Raw genomic sequence first — 24,372 nt, forward strand, 5'->3', positions numbered from 1 at the left:
TAGGCAACACAACTGTCAAACAAAATAAAAAAGCAGCCATGTAGCACATGTGTTATTCCTTGGGGATTGCTTAGAAGAACAAATTAGGAAAAACGATTGAATTTTGCTTCAAGTTCACAGAAATGAATCTATGTTCATAGTTCTGGAGTTTCAAAGCAACCAGAAGTTTCACCAGTGCAACACTTGCATTATTATGGGTCCTCCTAGTAGCTAAAGGGACAGAACAAACGGAGCCAAGATGCCCTCTGCTGATTTGTTAAGTGCAGCCATTACAAAGGTACTTCCAAAAATAAACGCAACTAATGTTCTTTAGAGAAAAGTTTGAATATTTTAAGAGATCTGTAAATTATCAACTATTCCAGCACCAACCCACCAACCCACTGCATTATTATGGAATGACCGACTTTTCATTTTGAGCATTTTTACTTCTCATTTTACTTATCTTTTTTTTTTTTTTTTTTTTTTTTAACATTAAATTAATCATGTTTTATAACTGTTTTGCTAAAAGAATTTCTGAAATATTTTGGAAGCAGAAAGTCTTTTTTTGATGTTTTATCACATTATTTTACAGATATTCTCAGCACTTGCACCTCCTATCAATCTGAGATGCAACTGTAAATACATAGAACGCCAAAAAGACAAATTCTTGCTGTCTCAAGAAGCATTTTATACACTTCTTGCTATAAGAATTTTAATAAGATAGTAAAGAGATTCAATAAAATTTAGGAAGTCAGAAAAATTCAAAAATGGCATTCTTTCTCTTGTATCCTAAAAATCCCTGACTTTGTTATTCTATTTCTTTTCAGTGCTATTTTACCAATATTGAAGTAGCAGCTAGGAGCTATAATGAGGATCAACCAGGCTTCTGTTTTCACAGAATCACAGAATTTCTAGGTTGGAAGAGACCTCAAGATCATCGAGTCCAACCTCTGACCTAACAGTCCCCACTAAACCATATCCCTAAGCTCTACATCTAAACATTTTTTAAAGACCTCCAGGGATGGTGACTCCACCACTTCCCTGGGCAGCCTGTTCCAGTTTTCCTACGTACTCTACAGTCGTAGATCAAAATTACAATGCTGCTCTCAAAAAACATATAATCCAAGACTGAAACACAACTCAAAACATGTATACAGACAAAACTGCAAGCAAGCAACACAGCTTTTCTCTGTAGCATGAATATTGCTAACCTGTTGAGTCTGGTGTACTTTTAAGTACTAAGTGCTCAAATGTAATTCCTCCTCCCTGCCCTCCATTTTAGAGCTGGTCACGCAGGATGCAGCATTTAGAAGACAATCTTCCCGACACTGCTAAAGGCCTTGTCATCTGTACTGGCTATATATACCAAGATAGCACTGCCTCTAACTGTGGCTTTTGTTGCTAGGGTTTAATATTTGAACCGGATGTCAGCTGAGTCATTTGATGGGAAGCTATGAACAAGTGAAACTGGGGCCATTTATTAAAATAGCATCCTGAATCCTTGATGCTGCCTATATAAGCGCTCTATTGTATAGATGCTATGTAAGTGTAAAAGAGAAGCATTGCCAACAGTGTATTTTCTAAGTACAGTCATGCAGAGACTCACTGAAAAGCATCAGCAACAAAATTACTTTAGTAAAACATAAATTCAAATCTAAATGTACGGATTCCTGCCAGAAAGTCTTACTCTCTCTTTTCTTTTTCCTTTCAGTGCAATGTCTTTAGGCTGTACCTGTTGACTCCTTTGGTACAAACTGAGCTTATAGGTCACAGCAGTTTTAATCTCCATTGCCTCATGAGACTTAAAAATCAGATATATGTATAGAGAAAAAAACTAAAGGGAGAAGTGCAACCATCGCAGAATTAAAGCTAGCAAGACAAATTTTGCTGTGTTGTAGAAAATCTGCTTATCAACTGGATTATGGAAGACAAAGGCTTGGATGTAAGTGCCAGATTACCCTCAGCAAAAGCAGCAGGAACTGTGAAGCTCATCTGCTTCCCTCTGTATAGCAGACTCCATCTTCAGCATCTCTACCCTGCTTGTTTTCTTAGACCTTCTCTTTCTCCTTTTGCCTGATCGTCACTCAAGGAGCATTAAGGTTAAACATTAACATCCAGTGACTGAGGCTGCTGTTACCTTTGCCTTCTCTTTGTATAGACTGTCCCAATCACATTTGAAATGCAGTTCAATTCCAGATTAGATAGCTGAGAGCAAATATCCATACATTTCTCTGTATCAGTGTAGGATAAAAAGCTCTCTCCTCCCCCACAATAAATGTCACGTATAATGGGAAGAAACAGTCATGCAAAGCAAAGTTTCTACAAAGCAATATAAAATCGCCTAAATCATCCACATCTCATCCTTCATCTACAACCGTAACCTGGCACCTCGCACCCTGCAGCCCATCCAAACCCGCTCACACCTCTGCAGGAAAGCTCACCTGTGAGCATTTGGCCACCTACTCGTGTGCTGTGCCTGCCAACGTCAGACCTGGCAGCCCAGTAGGAATTGCCAATGGCACTTCCAAGCTGCCAATTTGTAGTTACTTCTTTAGTTTTTGTTTGATTACTCTAAATTGTTGTTTCTACCAAGAAAACTGGCCAGGCATGCAACCAGCATGCAACCCAGTAGTGCTAACTGCAACTGACAGCCTCAGAAACTGGTAGCCTTTCACTCCAATGTTAAAGATCCTCATCTAGGATCCAGAAGAGGAATCATCACTTTTACGTTCCCTCCTTTCGTGATTTATCACTATTCAGAGGCCGGGATTGCCATGCAAACTGAAAGAACATTACAGAGAGCAGATGGAAGACTAATTAATGAAAAAGGGAGATGGAGTACAGGGGTGGGGAGAGGTTAAAAATAGTTACTCCAACAGCATAAAAGCTCTGGGACAGCAATGAAGTCCTTTCTAAAACCAACTCACCAAAATTAAGAACAGATGATGCAGATAACTCCCAGACACTAAACACAATAGGGCTTCACTGTGCTTTTCAGCCCTGTTCCCCATCACTGCTGCTGTCCTGCTATGCCCTCCCTGAAAATCCATCTCTGCTTTCTTCCTTTGCCAGACTTTTTCATCCAACTCCTTTTCTCTTTGGTTCTTACCCTTTTCATAGCCACCCCATTTTCTTTCTGCCACCAGCTGCACTGGCAGGCCACTGTGCCAGCACCAAACATTTCTGAAATGGTGCCAGCCCCCTCCTGACCATTCTTTTTTGCCCTACTGTCATTGCTGTAGGTACCTACTTATATAAATCAAGTGCCCTACTCCCCAAGGAGCTGTGTTAAAAAGCAATTCCCCAGTCCATTCATCCCTAACCCAATGGATACCTTCCTACTTTGCTAAGGAGAAACACTTTCACCTGTATCTTTGGGTTACACACTGACAACTTGTATTGACAACATTTGTGATTTACTATTTCCCTTTAAGCATCTTCTGGAAGTGTCTGTCTGCAGAAGCAGCCTGTCAGATCAGGAGAACAGAAGAGAATCTGGCATCATCTCATCCCATTCAGCAGTCATCTCCCTTTCTATAGAGCACTAATGATGACCAAAGACCCACATGGCCTCCACAGTAAAGGATGCAACTCAAAATACACAAAAAAATGAAGGGCTTTGACTTTGTCCAGAGAACAGCTACAAAGCTGCTGAAGGGCCTGGAGCACAAGTCCTGTGAGGAGCGGCTGAGGGAACTGGGGTTGTTTGGTCTGGAGAAGAGAAGGCTCAGGGGAGACCTCATTGCTCTCTACAACTGCCTGAAAGGAAGCTGTGGGGAGCTGGGGGTCGGCCTTGTCTCACAGATAATCAGTGACAGGACTAGAGGGAATGGCCCCAAGTTGCACCAGGGGAGGTTCAGGTTGGAAATGAGGAGACATTTCTTCTCAGAAAGAGCAGTCAGGCACTGGGATGGGTTGCCCAGGGAGGTGGTGGAGTCACCATTCCTGGGGGTGTTCAAGGAAAGGTTGGACGTGGTGCTTAGGGACATGGGTGGCATGGGTGGGTGACATCGGAGGTTGGGGGATGGTTGGACCAGATGATCCTGGAGGTCTTTTCCAACCTTAATGATTCTGTGACTTAAAAGCTCAGAAAGGTCACATCATCCCCTTTGAGATGTGAATTTTCATGGAAATGTGGTATCTCAGCACAGAGCGTCCCTACCCACCTGATAGACTAAACACAAGCTTTTGCTGCTTATACAGGCTAACGCTGCGGTCAGCACGGCATCAGCCAACTCCTCACGCTCCAGGCAAATGGTAACATATGCAGCAGCAAATGCTGCTGCGGTCAGCTCCAGAACTTGGGCTCCCAAGCAACATCTTTATCAATTTTCTCCTGCTAATTTAAAACATGGTATGCTACAAACAATACTTATTACTTTGCTTTTAAAGAGAGAATGAAACAAATGCTCAGCTGAAGCACCTTCAACCCTCTTCGAGACCATAGCAAGGAGACAAACACTATGGAACTGGATTAGGTATTTTCACTGTTCAAAGAAGACTCACAGTCTGAAATAAAGATTCAGCTTGCATGTTACAGTTCAGAGGAAAAACAGGGTAAGTCCATCAGAGAAACATGCAGTTATTTACTAGTAGACATAAATAAACCATAAACTCTCTGCTGGTTCTTGTATTTCCTCTTCATCCATCAAACAGGCAAATCATATTTCACCATTTCATACTTTTTTTGTAACCAGCTTGAAGAAATTTTTAAGCTTTAGGGCTGCAATCACCCAAAAAGAAACAAAAATGAACACACAAGTATTTTTTCCAAAGTTCAAATTGCTTTATGTGCAAAGCAAAGTCAGCTCTTAGATTACACTGAATATATATGGGACCTTAAGCAAAGACTTTTTAATAGCATTTGGAGAAAGGTTCCCTTGTCTCTACCCATAAAACTTTTCTGTAAGGCAAGCAAGTAGATCTCACTCCCAATTCATTTCTCCCTGAAGCACTATAAACATGATGCTATAATATAATAACAGTGAAAGCAAAGAGAGAAAGAGATTAGAGTAATTTGGTTCCCATTATTTTAGTGTAATCTCCACATTACAAGGCAAGCGTTTAGTCAGTTCTAAGAGGCTTGAGTTTATAGGCTCAAATTAGAGCAATCTGATATTGGCTGTTTGGTTGCAACTGGACCTGGGACTAGCAAATTAACGGGGTCAAAGCAGAGCCCCCAGCAATTTTGAGGACACACAGAAGTTTCCTTTCTGCCTTTGAACAGCAAGCCACAGGATCTGTAGCCAGGACACAGGGAAATCATCACCACATCAGATCCACACTGCAAATATCTAAAATGAGAACTACATTGGGGAGCGGAAACAATCAAGAATACATATAATAAAAAGCAAATAAAATCATGGTGCCAAATCTCAGTTTCCATACCTCCTTGTCTCTTCAGCTCTGGCAGGCTGCAGAACGGGACATGGCACAATTACCAGAACACATCTGCACTACCGATGCTTCTGCTAGCTCTGGTATTCCCTGGCAAAATGGAACTTAGATTTTCCCACTACAAAAGCCCAGACTCCTATATATTGAGCCAAATGAAACTCTCCACCAGCACCTGGCTTCACAGAAGCAATGCAAGACAAGGCAGCCAGCAATGGCACAGCAAAATTTACTGTGAGAAACCTTTAGGAGAGAGGATGTTGCCAATAAGCAAGTTTTCAACTAAAACATTCGCTTAGAGGTTGTGCGGTCAGTAACTGAATCCTACTGCTTCCAGGCGTGTACGCACACCTGCACTTACACAGGTGATCTCTTGTTCAGGAAAAATAAAAAGATGCAAAGCACTGTGCAAAGAAACCTAATCCAACCATAGACTTCATAAGGCTGTGTATACTCTGCCGAAGAAAAGATCCTGCACAATGCAAGGGCAGATATTGCAGGCAGCATTTACTTGGTGGGTTCCCTATTTCCACAACTGTCCAGCTCTCTAACATGTGCAAGGACTGGGCTCAGGAACGCTTCCTTGTGGCTTTCCCTGACATTGTTCGAGTCACTCAGTCAAGTCCTGGTTACAAAGGACTCTTCAGTCCTCTTGTCTGCAGAGCCCATACTGCACTTCCCTCTTCCCCTTAATCCGAAATTTCTCAGTGCTCTGCCACACTATTACAAAATCTTCCACACTTCTTCCTCCCATGCAGGGAAATGCTATGTTAAGAATTCCTTCATCTGCTTGCACACCGAGTTTTACCCTGTCCCTATTCTCATGACAGTAAGAAAGCACAGATAGGTATGTAACAGCTGACTGTGAAAGTATTTTAAAAGGTAAAAGTACTTTAATACAGCAAGACAAGGGAGGAAAGCATCTAAAAACCTGCAAGACTTCCTGAAACAGATGAGAGTGACACTACCATATGAAGAGACTACACTGGAATAGCTACCTGCTTACAGGATGTCAGTGAAGCTACAGGATGCTGCAGGGGAGATAATGAGCAGAGTGAAAAAGGTATCACAGTGTAATGGTTCCTGCTGCTGGAAGAATACGGTCCTTAAAAATAAATGTCAAAACTATCCACTGTTTTCAGTGCAGGAGACACTGATCACATGGCAGCAATCTATTCTTATTATGTTACTTCTGATGTACTAAATGATTCACAATAACAAGAATATTTTCTATGAGAAAGATTTCTCCAGTAACCAGACAGTTGACGTTAGCATTACTAAATTTAAGTGTGCCTTTTTTTTTTTCTTTCTCCCCTCTTCTAAATCAGCCAAACAAAAATCCATTAGAGTACAGCCTGCTAACAAATAATCCGGGCAAAGCTGGGCCTCATCAGTGAGTATAGTGAGAGTTTGGCCAGCTCTCAACTGCTTTAAGCCATAGCAATACCTGGAAGAGTGTCTTAGAGCTAGCATTCATGAACGTGATTCTAGGCAGGCATCTGGATCTAGACAGTCCATCTTCACATCCCATCTTCCACAGTTTAGCAGGTTATGGCCACCGTGGGAAGCAGTGCAGACAGCTAGAGCGATGCACACAATGAAAGAGTTGACACCGACACCACACACACTTCAAGTGGAGTTATTTCAGACTAGTTCTAGGCTGGTCACTGTTAGGAAATGGTACATTAAGCCCAAACATTTCAGAACATTTTACAAGATAGGCAACTAAAAATCTTAAGAATATTTTACAAGATATACAACTAAAATCATAAGGACGAGTAAATTTTAAGTGGGTGCTGGACCATGAAAGTGAAAAACATGGGTATTCAAGTCTAGCCACTGGGTATAAATTGCCCTGTGCATTTCCAAGGCAATCATATTTAGCTGTTAATACTGAGAAACAGTCCACAAGATCTTTCCTCAGCCTAACTCCACACTACTGTTTATCTGCCTCACACTATATGAAATGAACAGAGCATTTCCTCTAACGTGCATGCTGAGGAGGTTTTTTTTTTGTTTTTTCTTTATTAATAAATCTTCTTGCCTTATTCAGGGAAGATTGTTACAATACTGCACTAAGGATGTAGTTATCTCTGGAGTCCGGGTTTTCAGATTTACATATGAAAAGGCTGGCAAGAAGAAATGAAATACAAGGACAATGCATCATCTTCCCAGTATCCACAACAAATCTGAAAAACAAAACAAAAACCACCACCAACAAACAAACAAACACTTTTGCTGTGGACTGCTGACTATTTGGAAATAAACACTCTAGAGAAGGAGAGAGAAGAGATGCAGGAAGAGCTCGGCAAAAGTGTGAAAACAAAAAACCTTGCAGACAAATTCTACCTCTAGATGTCCAGAGATACAGCTCACTTTACTTGGGAACCTATTTCATTACGGTGTAATGTTTAAAAGAAAAGCTCAGGAAGACTAAGGAACTGGCACCCTGAGACTTCCCTTCCAGTTGTAGAGGAAAAAATGTGTCAGAGCAGAAAAAAACACATACAAGCTTTGAGCTGTGGTTGTCTTTATTAGAGTTGACAGAAAGGGACAAAGGATCCAAGCTTTGTCTCTTGTACAGCATTTCCAAAGTGGTAAGCGTTATATGCAATAAAGATAGGGTGTGAGGATTTCAGGATTACTTTCTTCAAAGTAGGATTTATAGGGCATTTAGATAATTATTATTTTACTGATAGCCAACACTGGTGTCTCAATCAGATGAAAAGTTTACCTTCAATTCTGCAATTTAGATGATAAAGGTGAAAAAAAATGCAAAGACAACAAGGCTGGGAAGCAGTAAAAGCAATATTTACTGTAGGTTCCTACAATGTTTTTCACATCTGGAAATAGGAGAAAAAATTCTTCACCACTAACCTGGAACAAACCATTGCTTTCACAATTTCCAATCTGCTGTTAAATATGCAACACAACTGCAGAACAGACTATTAAAAGCATCCAATTGCCCTCAAAGCATTATTTTAAACATTAGTCAAGTTTTCAATTCCTTAATTAACTTTTTCAGTTAAGTTCTCCCCAAGAACCTAGAAAGAATATTACACAGATAGAACAAGAGGTAAACTCCCCCAAATAAAATTCAACACCTTTAAAACAATTCCTGATCTCTAGCTACTCTACAGACAACACAATGTCATTATTGCTAAAATTGCTGTTGCTCTTAATTTAAGGCTTCTAAATTAGAAGTACTTAAGACAAAGAAGTACCAACGAAACAAAAGTGAAACAAGGAATTCTTTTTAAATACACAGAGAAGATAAACGGCCCTCTTTAAACCTATCTCCCTCAGAGGGAAAAGAAAAAAAAAAACACACAAGGATTTTGTTATGAGAAAAAAAAAACTGTAGTAACTGCAGTTATATTTATATTGGAACTGCATGAATAGCTTTAAAATTAAAAGCTTTTTTTTTTTTTTTTTTTTTTTAATATTAATTTTCAATATTATTAAGCCTGTTGAAAAGAATTCTCAGTTGACAATACAATTCTATTTCCAAGAGTCACCTGTGCTGTATTCAAAACATATGGGTGATAAAACACCAATAAATTCAGGTACAGTTTTTAGAGGCAACCAATACCTTGGATGATTATTCTGTGTTTAGACTTCATTTCTTTCAGTTGATAAAATGATTCAAACAACATGTTTACAATGTCACGGTCTCTTACATTAATAGAGCTTATGCTTGGAGATCATCATCTAGTTTGGGGGTTTGTATATATTATTTATATACACACACACAGAAACACAAGGCAAATATTAAGCAGATCCAATCTAGTACTCTTAAAAATGAGTACTGCATAAACAAAACATAAGTGCACACAGCAATTTCATGTTCTAAACCCACCCACACAGTTGTTCTCAGCAATTCAAGGACAGATCTGCATGGGCAGATTCACAGAGTTTGAGTTACAGACATCTGTGCTGAAATTATGATCAGCATATGAAGGTGTTGTTCATTAAGCAACTGAGTAAGGTCTTGTTTCTTTATTTATTTTACCCTCAAAGAGAAAATAAAAACACAAAAATTTCAACAACAACAACAACAAATGCAGAATAACTTCAAGGTACTCTGCTTCTTTCATTCACACCCAGAAGCCTACTCACCTTGAAGCATAATCTTAAATTTACATGTATGAAATCAGTTACCTTAAAAAAAATCTTGGGGGAAAAAAAAAAAAAGAATACTTGAGACTACAGTGTAGCTTGGGCAGTATTGCCTTCAGCTGCTGCCAATACCACACAGCAAATGAAGGCATAAAAGCCCTAACAAACCAGCTGTAGAGTTGGCAGTCTCCATAAATTATTTGTATCAGTGTCTAAAAGTCAGAGCTCATCTTAAGGCCCGATGCAGGAAGTCTTCTCCTTCTGGGACACTTTGTTTACATGAGCTGTTCATGGTTTTATGGTCCACAGAGATGCCCAATCCTTCTTTAACCCTGCTGGGGTGAGTGGCCTCATTTTACCTCCATTATTTCCCATTGCAGTTAAGTTTTACAGTCTAATTACCCATTATGTCAGCAAGTCTGACAAGCAAAGCAGTCTTTGGCAAAAGTCTAGAGACTAAAGAAAAGTTGGATCAAGAGTCTAAAGCATAAACAAATGTCCTTATTTAAAAGGAAAGACAAAATTTATGTTATTCCAAGCTTTTTACTTTCCTTTTCATGGAATGCCTCTGTGCTCTTGTGTTAAGAGAACAACAGAAGCCTCATTTGTAACTAATTTTAATCATGTCATCCTCTCATGCATCTCTTTTGCAAGGCAAATAATCTTCTATTTTCTGAGCAAAAATAGAGAGACAGCACCTAGGTTTTGTTTCAACAGCCTACAGCAGCAAAGTTTCACAGCTTACTTATAAGCATTATAATCTAACTTGATTAACTGTAAAAAGATAAATTTATACATTTTCCATAGCTTCCTCAGAGCTCCTTTCCGTGGCTTTCAGTCAATACTGAATGGCATTTCAAGAACTTGAGTCAAGAGCATCTACAGAGCAAGTGCTGGTTATACAATGGCATCATCTCCACGTGTGAGCTGCCACAGCCTCCTCCAGCACTGTAGGATGCATTAATATCAGAGCAAAACATAAAAGAGCAAGATATAAAATGACGTCGATAAAAGAGCTTGACAGGCACGCCTATTTCTTCATGTGAACGTTGAAATAGCAGGACAGGGAGGCTGACAAAGCATCTGCAGTATGTGTATGCCCACAGAAAGCTCCAGAGTAGTTACAGTATGAGCCAGCTCCCATGGATTTCAATGCATTGGGACTGTTACCATACAAACATAGCCAAAATTCCACTTTAAAAAGAATATGCATACCCTATCATCAGCGTCTTTTGCTCCATTATAAGGAGATTTGCAGTCAAACACACCTTCTGATTTAGTTTTCTCAGAATTAAGCAGAATCTTGATCTGCAAAGTCTTTCCCACCGTACATTATGCAGCCTGCGTACCAGTTCGTTAATACCTCCTAGCCTCAAAAGCTACAGGGATTTCACAATTCTTCTGTAACATTTACAAAATATTTTCATAAATTTCCTACTTACTGAGCAAATATGTTCTGGGAAGACGTTCCGACTCAGAATTGTGTCTGGAGCACCCAGCTGGCTCTCTGGAGAGGACAGCGGAGATGGTGGCTGGAGCCTCCCCACCGAGGAAACCCCCCCAGCCTGCAGGGCAGCAGGCACCAGTGGGACATGGACAGCAAGGGCCTGGCCTTATGGTCATAGCCCTGTGCCCACAGCATGCCCAGGGGCTTGGCTTTCCTCCTGGCTGGGCCACCGCTGTGCTGGGCAGCGGGGGTGGATGCAGGGGGCTCAGCGCTGCGTCCTGCCGCTGTCATTCATGCTCATGGCTCAGGAGCCAAGTAGGTGTTACAGGGCTGGGTAGAGAAATACTGTCTTTATATACGACTGCTTTACTTTCTGAACCACCTCCTGGAAGCAGAGCTTTCCCTAGCTCATAAAGGTGTATTTTAATTGGGTTTCACTCTGTGCATGAGCACAGACGTTTTCACAGCAAACATATCTGCAAAACTGTGCACGAGACTCCCAACAGACCATATAGTGCATGGTCAATAATAACTGCCCTTCACCGCTGAATCAACTTCTCTATTCGTTTTGGGTAGTGCCCCAGTACCCTAGCGTACAGCTCGCGGGGAGCTCAGCACCTCCACCAGGGCTGCGGCCGAGGGCAGCCTCGAACCCGGGTCTCCCGCTTCAAACCCGAGCCCGTCTCCCGCCCATTAGCGGCACCTCCCCTCCCGCTCCCGCCCATTGGCTGCGAGCACTGCGAGGCCCCCGGGGCGCCCACCGCTCGCCTGCCCCTTGCCACCCTCCTCTCCCCACAGCGCAGCCCCACGGCTGCCTCCGCGCCGCCTCCCTCCCTCCGCCCGCTCCCCGCTCCCCCTTGCGCGGTGCCCGCGTCCCTCCCTCACCCCTCCGGCAGCTCCGGGGGCCCGGCCGCTCTCAGGCGGCGTCAGCAGCAGCGCCCGGCGAGGCGGCGAGGCCCTGCGGCGGCGCGCAGGGAGCCGGCCGTGGCCGCGGCGCCTCGGTGCCGCCATGTATTACCGCTTCAGCGGCGTCACGCAGCGCCTGGTCGGGGCGGCCGCCTCCGCCGCCTACAGCCCGCAGGTAACGGCAGCGGCACCGACACGGCGGCACCCGGGCGGATCCGGGCGGATCGGGGCCGCCGCTGCCCGCCCGGCCCGGCCCGTGACCTTGGGGCTGCCCGGCCGTTGGGGGGGGGGCTCGGGGATACATGGGGCGATATAGGGGGTATATGGGGCAATCTAGGGCCGCCTTGCGCGCTGCGGGGCTCGTTCGGCGCAGGTTAATTAGGCTACGCGCGCACAGGTTAATTAGGCTCGGGCCGGCTGGCCGTTGTCAGGGCCCCGGGTAACGCCAGGGGCTTCAGCGGGGTGGCGGGGGCGCTGGGGAAAGGCCTGCGGGAACTGAGGGAGCCTCAAGTCGTACGGCTCGGTAAGGAAGAAGGCACTGGGTTTGGGAATAAAAAGGTGATTGCTGCGAGAGGTTAAGGCGTGGAGGATGGATTTTTCTCTTTTCTGATGTGAACTCAGCTGCTTTATTTTAAAAGAGTACATTTATGTGCACACACGGGAGAAGTCAAGGGATAATTGCTTATTAAAAGCAGACACATTTTGGTAGGGTGTGTATTGTTGTGATACACCATTTTTTTTTTTTATTTAACCCTTCCCTACCCTCATTCTGTAAGCACCACGCTGCACAGTTCTGCTCTCCTTGGGAGCCTTCACTGTGCGGATTTTACTTGGACAGCGCAGTCTGCAGGCAGCAATGCTGTGCTAAGCTTGTGTAAAACACTGAGCTGTTTCAAGGGACCCAGACGTTTTATTTAGATGTTTTCTGAACTTAAGGCTTCGTAGTTTAGATGGGTAGACAGTGAGAAGGATGATCAATGTTCAGCAGGTCACACTCTGTGTGGGTGTTGGTACCAAGCACAGTGCTGCAGAACCCTGTCAGTTACCTGGAGCAGGCAATAGAGCCCACTCTTGTAATGTTTGCAGCAGACATCAAAGCATAGGGTGGTCTGAACTTCTGGAAGTAGAGCTGCCATTCAGAAGGAGCTAGACAAAGTGGAGGAATGGGATTCCTTGAGGGAATAAAGGCAGAGGTGTGTGTGTGGGGAGGAAGAGCTCCTGGCAGAGGCTGGTGGGAGCAGCTCTGCAAATGGCCTGGAGATAGAGGCAGACAGCAAGCGGGACATGAGGCTAGACATGCATCTTGCCTCCAAAGGAGACCAATGTCATCCTGGGCTGTATCACCATGTGTATAGCCAGTACCTGAAGGGAAGTGATCGCCTCCAGCTGCTGCATCCAGCTGTGGGCCTCTTCAGCATGGAAAAGTGTGGCATCAGCTGGAGCACGTTCAGCAGAGGTCCCCAGTATGGTTGGGAGGGTCAGAGCACTTGCTCTTTGTGGAGATTTGGAGGAGACAGAGCTTGTTCAGACGGGAAAAGAGGAGCTGAGGGCACAGGCATTTTGCAGCTGGGACCTAGGAGCAGCCAGCCAGAACCTGCAGGAGAGTTACTGGGATGGAGCCAGGCTCTGCACAGCGGTGCCTGGTGGGAGGGCACAAGCTTCAACAAGCAAGGTTCAGACTGGGTGTACGGAAAGATATTTCCTTGCTTGAGGGCAGACAGTGAAACAGGTGCTCCTGGAGGCCATGCAGTCTCCAGTGCTGGAAGGCTTTCAAGGCCAAACCAGCCAAAAGCCAGAGCAACCTAGCCTGACCTCATGGCACAGCCTGCTCTAGGGAGGAGTTTGGGCTAGCACTGGAGAGTCTCCTGAATTAACCCACGATCTTAAATAAACATCGAGTTACCCGTGACTTTCTGAAATGGCAGTTTCTATCCCAAGAATGGTTTTATTCTTCTCTTTCCCCAGTGCTCTTTAGGTTTCCTGGATAGCTATTGGGAGGGGGTCTGGGGAGAGAGCAGGACACAGGGAAGACAGTGGAGTAAATATGTTTGAGTATAAAAGTACATCTGTTAACATCCTAACAGGCACCTATGGTAGAAAACACCACTGTTACAAAGTTTGGAGTACTTCTTACCTGTTCTATACAAATATATTTAATCTATATATAAACTAAAATATGAACGGAGTCATGTGGGTAAGTAGTTGCTAAGTCCAAATCAAAGTAATTTCTTTTCCTATTTTGGATTTTTGTCCTATTTTGGATTAAATACAGCATTGCTGTATTTATATTTTGATGGTTCTGGAAAAACAAGGATTTGCCATTCAAGTTCTCCTCTGTTAAATATGCAACGTAGTAATTCACTCTATTCTGTACTGTCACATTCTGATGCTTCCCAATGCAGTATTGTTTTGATGCAAGTTTAAGCTTATTGTGGGCTTGCAAAATACCAGCCAAAATGTATCTCAGAAATGCTTTTGCTGACAGCTAACATAACTAACTACTCATACTAACAAAAAATTCCTTAGCTTAAAACCTGTATTCTTCTTTCCATCTGAGTATTAGCATTCTTAAATGACTTAATTTTGCATTTAATAGTTCATGCTACTTTACATAATTTTGTTTAGCCTGTTTGAATAAATGGGAACTTTCTCAGCTAGTGCAGGTGAGGAATTAAATAGATTAAAAATATTCCTCTGATTAGGAGGCTAATGACAGCCATAGCCATTACAAATTCAATACAAACTATTCACTCAAAGAACTGGCCTGTGTTTAAAGCACTAACAGTGGGACCAGATTCAGATGCTATCAGGTGAGTATGACTCTATGAACTTTTTCCTAGTTCACACCACAGCTCAGGTAGAAATTCTCATACTGCCACATCTTCAGATGATACAACTTGCTTTGCTTGTAGCTATGAAAACACAAAACCAAACCACAAAGCAAAACAGAAATAAACCCCACACACATCTGACTTAAACTGGTGTGAATTGTTTGGAATTGGTTGAGAAGCTAATGATTAACCTTTTGTACTGTCCATCATACTTTGAATATACACAAAAACACTTAAATGTGTCATCCCAATGCAAGCAAAGCTTCAAGTAATCTTATCTAAAAGCATCCTTGTGTTAGTGATGACAAACAGATTTAACTTCATACAGTGAGGTATGTGCTGCTGCAAATGATCTGCTATTTAGGTGAGAAGTGTCTAGTTCACTTAGGTTCATAAAAGTTACTTCAATTCATGTTCTGAAGTCACATTTCTCAGCTTCACTTCCTTTCCAGTTTTCCTTTTTCACTTACACTTACCTCAGCCTTCTCCACTTTCTCATTCTGTGATTCAGCTTGACCAATTTCCCTAGCATTTACAAACTTAAGTGTGGTGCTCTCTCTATTAAATTGTGTTCCTAATTCTTACCTGTTTTGTGCTACTAGGAAAATGCAAATCTCCCTTTGGAGTTCATGCTAAGAAGATGTAAGTTTGTTTTAACTTTGAACGTGTTGGCCAACCAATGGGTAGGTTGACCTGCAGACCTCTGACAGGGAAGCAAACACACTTAACAGAGGAAGAGACAGAGTGTTAAACCTAATCATACTGGTGTCTGAGATTCTGTATGTTTTCGATTAGCCACGTGTCCTGACCTTTCATTAAGGACTTCAGAGAAGGTCATTGTGTGCTTATGAAATCAGCTGATGGTGAATTTTCTGTATGAGTTGACCTTCTACACTTTGTCTAATAATTAGAACAAATTCTTAATAGCTTGATTAAGAGATTAACATCTTAAAATCAGAAGAGAAATTATCAAGATGAAGCATTAGCTTAAGAAAAACAGGTCAAACATGTAGAGTAATACCTTGAGTGTAGTGAAACACTGGTGCTAGTAACACCACCCAAACTGCAGGGTTATCTAAACACAAGTGTCATTTATGGTGTCTTAATGACTTGCTCAAAAATGATCTGTACCAAAATTCTTCTGTGTAGTACTGAGGATTTCTCTCCAGCCACAATAAGCTTAGCAAGCAGCTGATTTTAAGTTTTTTAGCTAATCTTAAGTTTCTTAGATGCTTCTTTTGCTGATGTGACCAGAACTGGTTGGTCTTAATTCAGCACTTCATGTGGAAGACTGCTCAGTACTAAGGTGCTAGTTATTGAATGTGTAAGAGAATCCAGTTTTGCCAGCTTTCTTTCAAAATATAACCAAGACTGTCAGAAATACGTGATTCTAATATTCAAGCACTAGAAAAGCAGAAGGCTGTTTCGGGATGTTGAGAAGTCTACTCTTTCCCTCAAAGATGCCTATTGTGGCAGAGAATTTACAGCCATATGGAGAAAACATGCCTGGTCTGCAGCAGGCCTAAGAGGAAAAGAGTGAAAGTTTGATTTCAGCTCCAAACAGTGTTCGGACAGTTCTCTTAAATACAAAAGGTATCAACTAGTCCCATGAGCAGAAACTAAAATTTGAGTGCAGCCTCAACCTGATCTAATAGAGAGCAATTGCTGTTTCTGTTTGAAATGAAAGACTGCTGCATTAACCTGCCTGTATTGTGCTTTTTGCTTTTGCAGCAATTACAAAAACCAAACATACAGCTGTTTCAGGAGCCATAATTTACATCATCACTGTCATGTGCTGAAGCATAACTGTTAAGTGTACCTCTAATAAAACAGGCAAGGAGGCCATCTCACGATTGCTGTAACTTTGTACACTTAAAATCTTATCCATAGAACTGGATCCTGTAGTTTTATATCAAATGCAGGGTACGACCATCAGAACTGAAAGGAAATTAACTTATGCTGCTCGGAGGGAACACATGAAGAGTGGCAAGCTGCAACAGCATGTGAATTACAGGGTGTTTTTACACCAGCTTAAAATATCTACCCTTTCAAAGCATCTGAAGTGTCCTTGAGCACCACTTATTTATCACCTTCATATGAAACAGCAAGTGGTCATAACCTATTTTTTTTTTATTATTATTTTTTGTTGTTGTTGTTTTCCTTTTTTTGTTTTTCCTCCCTCTCCAGCCCACACATCCCAGTTATTTCAGGCCCAATTCTAAAGGCACTGCTTAGAACATTCGGGAGAAAGAGTTCGGTAAAGTCTCCTCACTCCATTGGACCCTAGAATTTCCCACTCCTAACCCTTCTACTCTGATAGGATCAAGGTAGTCTGACTATGTGCAAAAACAAGCAACAATTAGGACCAAATACCAACACAGAAAAGCATATAATAGCTATGAATTTATGTCTTGCAAAAAAAAATAAAAAAGGAGGCTTCTGTTTTCCTCACAAAATCCAAAGTTGTAGCAGAGAAACGAACGGGCCAACAATGTGTCTTTTGTTAGCTGTCACTTTTTTTTTTTTTTTAAACCACGGGTTGTCATATCAGATAAATATTCTTTGTAACCTATCCTTGTAATGACTGGCAGTATGCCTGCCTAACGTGACAATTGGTACATTTGCAAGTATTATATAGCTTGATATTTTAATCTTTATTTATGCAGGGACTCAAACCAATAGTTTCCACTGAATCCCCAGCTCTGATTTTTGGGACAACAACTAAACTTGCTTCAGATTTACCAGCAACTGATTCTTTCTTGGGTAAAAACAAGGTGCCAGACCTACAGAAAATTTTTCAGGTAACGACAACTTTGAGAGTAACGTAAAGAAAACTGGAGAGAATATTTTGCCCTATTTTAATGTGGCTAACTACTTTTGTCATTCTGCAATACCTACACTTTTCAAAGTGCACTTAAGGGTATACAGTATAATTGTATCTGTCCCATGACCTTGCATGGGACATAAATAGAGAAAGTGAAAAGTCTAGTAAGTTTATCTTTCTTTTGGTGGGCTTCAAAAGATGCTGATTGTATTACTTGACTATTAGAAGCATTTTCCATCTGGGAATAATCCAAGCTTATGATTTAAAGCAGATCGGGAGGAGCAAAGCAGATCATTACTTGTTTGAGTATAATAACTTGAATACTACCAAAGCTGTTTTAATACAATGTTAAAAAGAGCACAGTGAGGTTTTCAAAGCCAGTTTGTTAGCTATGCAATTTCTAAATATACTGGGATTTCTCATAAAATGAATAAGTTCTTTTTTTAAAAAAACAAAAACATTGAGAATGTGCTTTATAATGTACCCTTTTCTCTCTTTCATGCCACTTGCATTTGGAATATGTCAGTCTGACTTGGTGAATAACCTTTTCTATGCATTTTTTCACATTCTTTTGTTAGTGACACTTTTCTCATCAAAGTCCTCTTTAGGAATATTTCAAGATATATTCTTTCTGCCTGCACTTAATGGCTTTGGCTAATAAAATTAACTTGCATCTGCATTTGTCTTGCTAAATGAACATCACTTAATACATCTGATTGTAGATAGCCTGTTTGTCAGGAGGTTTCCCTCATGGGAGTCTCTAAGTTTACCTGAGGTAGCTTGTTTGTGGTGGCCTCTGTCTGGGTGTTCATTTTCTTTTGTTTGTTTTTAAACTCTTCCCACAGAAAGCAGATGGACTGCCAGTACACCTGAAACGAGGAGTTCCAGATAGGCTGCTTTATCGGACCACTATGGCTCTAACAATAGGCGGGACTATCTACTGTCTAGTGGCACTCTACATGGCCTCACAACCAAGAAACCAAAAGTAAATGAACTCATGGGACTCATGACATCTGAAGGACCTCCTGCATGTCTCTCCCCTTGCTTCTTAATTCTGTGATCGATCATAAAAGGTTCACTATTCAGATCAAATTTCTGGGAGAAACTGTGTTTAAATTGGTTGCCTTATGTGCTCTAGAAATCAATACAAACAGACACAAACTCATCATCTTAACATATGGTTGTAGCTTTGCACTTGTTCTATTGCAGGAGTGTATGAACAGTTGGAGAAAGTTAAATTTTTCCTTCATCCCCTCCCCCAGTTTCAACAATGTTAGAGATGGGACAGAAGAAATGCTTTCGGGGCTATGCTCTACATTCATTATTGGGAAGACGCTACCAGTTTCCAAAACAGTAAAAACAAATAATTTAATTATTATAACAGCAAGAACCTGTTTCTGTCATGCACAGCTCATTTTACATAACCAGGTGGCAGTGGAACTTCTCCAAATGCTGGTATATTATTTAACACTTGTACCTCTGATGGCAGGACAAATGGCTTAGCTCCTTGGAATATGTAAACTGGATTTATTCCATAATGTGAACATCACAGTATGTAACAGAATGCAACAATATTGTAGCATCAGTTGTACACCAGTTTTTGGACTTCCATTTGTCAAACTCTCTCTTGTTGTGCAATAAAGATAACTACGTGAATAATGGGCAAGTCTTGAAAGTTTCATACTACTTCAGCTGGCCTTACAGCAAAATGTATTAACATACTGTTACTCAGGTTCAACTTGCAGATCTTAAACCAGACAATGGATTCAGCTGCCCTACTGTAATCTTTTTGGGATGCTAATCCTCTTAAAACTCTATCTTGGAACACGTTGGGTCTTTAACTATAAGTTTTGGTGAAACAAGCCACTGTATTTCATAGTTCTGCTGCGTGTTATTTCCAGTGGATACACATATCCATCTATATACACATATAAGCACACGTTTCCTTTGCTGCATGGGTCAATATGGAAACTAATAAAACCCTAATTCATTTTTTCTCTGTAATATCATAACCTTGAACTGGAAGTTTCACACAAGTCTTTACAAAGGATATTTTCTAATGGGATGGATCCTGCTCTGGTTCATGAACACAGAATATTTACTCCCAGTCACTCAGGCACTGAATGTGGATGAACATGGATTTGCTGGCCTCTGTAAAGACCCATCTCTCCCAGAGCTGTGAAGAAAACATTGTCCTCATAAATTAGCAAAACAGTTGATCAAGGAACCTAAAGTTTCCATCTGTTCACTCTTTTTTAAATTCATTCTGATTTGTTTTCTAGTTAAGTTATACTAAAGCCTTATTACTGTTCCACAGGAAAGAAAATAGCTGCTTGTGCTGTGATCTCAGCTTTTAGTCAATGTTGGTATTTCAGGAGTGGAGAGATTAATTCACTAAATAAGAAAATCGTATGGACAGGAGGAGTCAAAGAGGAACAATTAATGATGTTCTGAAGGAAGTGTCAGATATTGTTGCTTCTACTGATAAAATATTTTATCCTAAGTAGCACATGTTTCCATAGCACTAAGAATCTTGTGTAGGCTGTTAAGTCTATTTTACAAAATTAATAACAATAATTAAAAAAAAAGCAGCATGGTAGCTTATTTTCTGTCTTCATATCATATATTAAGCACCCCCTAAAAGAATTATCTAATAAAGGATACTTGTTTTTGTCCTCAAACTTGACAGGTAGATGTTCATGGAGATGACTTGGAGATTTTTTTTTGTATTTATTTTTTTGTGAATTTTTTATAGTTCACAGTGGTTAACTTCCTACTTGCTAAGGTAGATGTGGATGAAGTAACTAACCTTTTCCCCTTTAGCATATTAACCAGTGGCAATACTCTTCCACGTACTTGTGGAAAGAAAAGCAGCAGAGACATCACTCAGGCCAGCTTTCTTTCAAAAGGATCTCAACTAGAATATTGGGTTTATGTGTTGCTATAGAAGTCATGATTGGAATTAATAGATATCTGACTCATCTTTTTACTCTGGGTCTATTGTTTTCCAAATTTTTGTCAGATTTAGCATTTCTGTGCTAAAGGAAAAAGAAAACACCATGGAGTTTAGCAGATGACCAGATACTAGATGATCCATTGTTTTATTTAAGCAGTGTGGATTCTGGAAAACTTTTCTCTTTGCCTTTCTCAAAACAAAACAAACAAATAAACTTGACCCAGCTGAAGCAGGATGAGAATACTCCTTCAGCTTGTCAGCTTGTCGCATCCATACTTCAGTTGAGGCTAAAGAACAAAGAATCACTGGTTGTCTGCAGCCACTGGGCAGGGCTCCAGTCTTGAGAGAAAGAGGAAACCGCATTTCTATATTCCCACAACAAAGTGCTCTGAAGAAGAGGAAAGCTTGAAAGCTGCAGCCAAAAGGTTAGGACATAGAAGGAAAAATTGTGCCCCTGTTCTCAGTTAGTTTTGAGATCACCATAAAGAAATTTCAACATGGTAAATCCTTTTTCTTCCTAAGAAAGAAAAGCTCTCTTAGACATGCTTTTAAAAATGTTCTGGTGCCAGAGACCTCTGTGAGGATTCAAGAGGATTTAAGTGTTTTGAATTATTATTTGTGATAGAGACACCTAATCTTCTTACTCCTAAACCCTCAAGAACACCCTTACCTTTAACATAAATAATCTTTCTAATCTTTCTCCTTGGGCTGATGTTAAATAAGGTCTTAAGTAAGGAAAACTAGGAGTGATCTGCAGCATCAAGAAGGCTACCTCATTCCCACAAGAATCTGACTTGGATACTGTAACTTCACTGTTATTTTTATTTATTTATTTATTTATTTTTTAAAGAGCCTTTCAGGTGCATCTCAGAATTCCTGCAACATACCACCAGTGAGGTCCAAGGAAACAAGATGCGTTTTTAAGTGATAGCTTATACTCTAATGTTTTGGCTTGAATGCACAGCAGAGAATAAATTATGATAAGCTCTCATACCCCAGGGTGCTGGGGTTGGAAGGGAAAGCAGCTGAGATTTACAATACTCAGGAATAAAATTATCTCATGATAATCATCCATCCCCATGGCATTATCTTATTGTTGAGAGACCATCGTTTTCCTTCTTAAATGATCTCTCTGGCAACCCGAATTCAATAGTTATGTCTTTGTAATGGTTTTTAAATAAGATCTTTCTCCCTACTTTTATGTGGGTGTACTGGAATAAATGCACTTGAGAAGATGTTGATAGTATGCAAGTATGTCTTTCAGCTGCTTTAAAAATAAATGTATGCTAAGGATTCCTTCCCCACATTACAGTATGACCATGCAATCTCAACAGATTTTTTGCTTCAACAATTTATATTGTCAATATTCAATGCCAAGACATTAATTAATTGACCTTCCCTTACAGTGAATCTTGTCAAATCAAAAGGTACTGTAATAAAAGCAAGATAAAGTAGGGAATCAGAAATCTGAACTTGCTACCGAATGTTGCTTATTAATCTTGCAGATGTCAAAAAGCTGAGCAGAATGTTTAAGGGCCATTTCCTCACATACACACACACTAAAGGCACAGTACCTACTCCCCTTTTACCATCCTCCCTCCAAATTCAAACTTCCCAAGAGGCTTCTGAAGAGTCACAGATCTGTTTTTCCACTCCTGTCACAAACCATTACCCCAGCAATCTTAAAATTTATAAAATCCAAATGCTTTAGCACAAAGTGGAAAAAGCGCATATATCAGGTAAGTTACATAGAAAATCATGCTCAGCTGTTCTTAAAGTATATATGTATTACAAAGTACCTTGATTTTATGATATTATACTAACTTTTTTTCCCTTCTCCTGTCCTTATTCTCAGTCAAAACTGCATGGAAGCAAAAGTTTGATCTCTGCTTAAACTGGAAAGTGGGAAGAACTTTCCTGAAACAAAAGCATTAGTTTTAGCAGTAGGCATGCAAAACAACCTTTTAAGTTTTTTTGTTTGCTTTTCATATTCAGTACTAATTGCATCTTAGTTTATTGAAGATTGAGTCAATTCCAGCTAGCCTTCATTGCATTGCTAAGAATTAGAAGCCCATTTGCTGTTGAAGAGAGTTGCAAGCATGCCTGTGAATCAGAATTCAGGCATACACTATCAAATACCAGTACGGCATCTCACTAGTGCAAGATCTTATCCTCTGGTGAGCTATCCTGGTACTTCCTATATGCTCACAGACTGCTTTTGGGTACAGCACCAGGCAGAAGGTGCCATTTCATTTGTACATGAATTCTCCCAAAATACAAAGAAGTTAAATTCAAGGGTCTGTCCCACCCCACCCCCACTCGCCCATCTGTTGCAGACAGCCCATATCTGGCCTACAAAAGGCATTCCTACCATCCTGTAGCTCCAAAGAGAGAGGATGCTCCCTGCTGAAACATTTTCTAAATGGCTTTGCCCAGTGGATTCAGTGCTGCAAAGCTAGTAGGGGTGGGAGGGAGAGGGAAACTTTTTGTCTCACTTCACCTCAGCTACATACAGTCATCACTTTTCTCCCTTGATCGTACATTTTTATTCATAAAAAGTTTTTTGGTTTACTTCATTTTTTCTTTCTCCACAGCATTTTAAAAATATTCTGTGCTGCAAAGGGAATGAAATTGTTTCTAAATGTTTCAAGAGAACTTCTGAAATATTCATATCAGGAAGCATACATTTGTCACATATATTTTTATTCTGTGAGCTGGAACAAACCCTGGAAGTCTCCTCTGTGAATGACATGATCTTTGCATCTGCTGTAGGTGCACAGGTGAAGCCCTTCCTGCATGGCAGGTCTTTGAAGAAGCTGCCAGACTGGTGTTCAGACATAGGGGCATCAAAAGACGTGCTGCTTCCAAGCACCTGACTGCCTATCTCAAAGAAATAGGCAAAATATTTAATTCCTACAACATTCTTACAGCCACGTTATCTGAAATATGTATCACACCCATTTCTATATCTTCCTCACAACTCGGTTGCACACATGTCAATCTTGCTATTAATCGCTTTGTGTGTTTGTGGTCTGCTGCTACATCAGACCCTTCAGACTCTCTTTCTGATTTCATCACTGAGCTCCTACTCTGAGCACCCAAAAATAGAAATTAGGCATTAATTATAACATATGACTGTTACAAAACTTTCACAAGGCACAGAACAGAGACAGCTGTCAGCATCCACAGCGGAGTTCAGTACAGCCTGCTACCATAAACCAGCAGCTCTCCCAGCCGCTCCAAGCAGTCCTCAGTATGTTGCCTCGTTCTGCATTACACATGAGGAAGTCCACCTGCATAACCTCTAGTTGCTTACCCACTTGCTAGAGAAGATTGAGCACTGTCTAATCCAAAATACTCTACAATTGCAAGCTGCATCTAAACTGTAACAGCACTTCTTTGGAAGGAGGTGAGCAGAACATGTTGGGAGGAGTGGAGAGGCAGCAAGTGTCACTTCCATCACCTCAGTCCTGACTTGCAACCAAGGGAGCAAAACTAATGAAATGCAGTTTTCCTGGCACAAAGAACAAGTGCTTCTCATTAAAACTTAGTCTTGCATAAGCATAACAAAAACGTGTTAGTCTTCTAATTGGAACTGATTAAATAAAGCTGATATTCATAACAAAAAACACACTTGAGCATCCTAATCATTAGCAGCATGACCCTGCAGAATTCACAAGGGTTGAGACTTCTTTTTAGGCTTTCATAAAACAACAATGAAGCCCTAAATTGCAGAAAGCAGGCTGGAGTCTACATAGGATCACTGAGATGTGAAGGAACCAAACTCCCAGTGCCGTCGCTGTCTTAAAATCCCTTCAGAAAAGCACACTTTAAAAGCAATGAACAGATGATTTCTGGCAATCTTAAAATAAGGTTTTTAGGTTTCCCAAAAATTCACTTGGAGGCCTTCCTAAAG

At 41.0% G+C, this 24,372-nt stretch overlaps 1 protein-coding gene and 1 long non-coding RNA gene across 4 annotated transcripts in view; one reads left to right on the forward strand and one right to left on the reverse strand.

Annotated features, from left to right (window-relative positions):
* The window catches only part of LOC311433493, a 73,632-nt gene that overhangs the window by 14,379 nt on the left and 34,881 nt on the right, over nucleotides 1-24,372 (reverse strand). The gene's annotated exons all lie outside the window — the stretch shown is intronic.
* On the forward strand, nucleotides 11,717-19,161 carry COX7A2L (cytochrome c oxidase subunit 7A2 like). Of its 3 annotated transcripts, none has more exons than XM_084512665.1 (3): nucleotides 11,717-12,020; nucleotides 17,343-17,477; nucleotides 18,346-19,161. In XM_084512665.1, exons 1-3 carry the CDS (start codon nucleotides 11,949-11,951, stop codon nucleotides 18,487-18,489), a joined length of 351 nt encoding a protein of 116 aa, XP_084368791.1. In that variant the 5' UTR covers nucleotides 11,717-11,948; the 3' UTR covers nucleotides 18,490-19,161. The 3 variants fall into 3 exon arrangements, with proteins under 3 accessions (XP_084368791.1, XP_084368793.1, XP_084368792.1); XM_084512666.1 differs by lacking the exon at nucleotides 11,717-12,020 and adding an exon at nucleotides 12,466-15,359; XM_084512667.1 differs by lacking the exon at nucleotides 17,343-17,477 and having other exon boundaries at nucleotides 11,722-12,020.

This window comes from Aythya ferina (genome assembly GCF_964211825.1).
Source record: "Aythya ferina genome assembly, chromosome: 3".
Taxonomy (NCBI): Eukaryota; Metazoa; Chordata; class Aves; order Anseriformes; family Anatidae; genus Aythya; species Aythya ferina.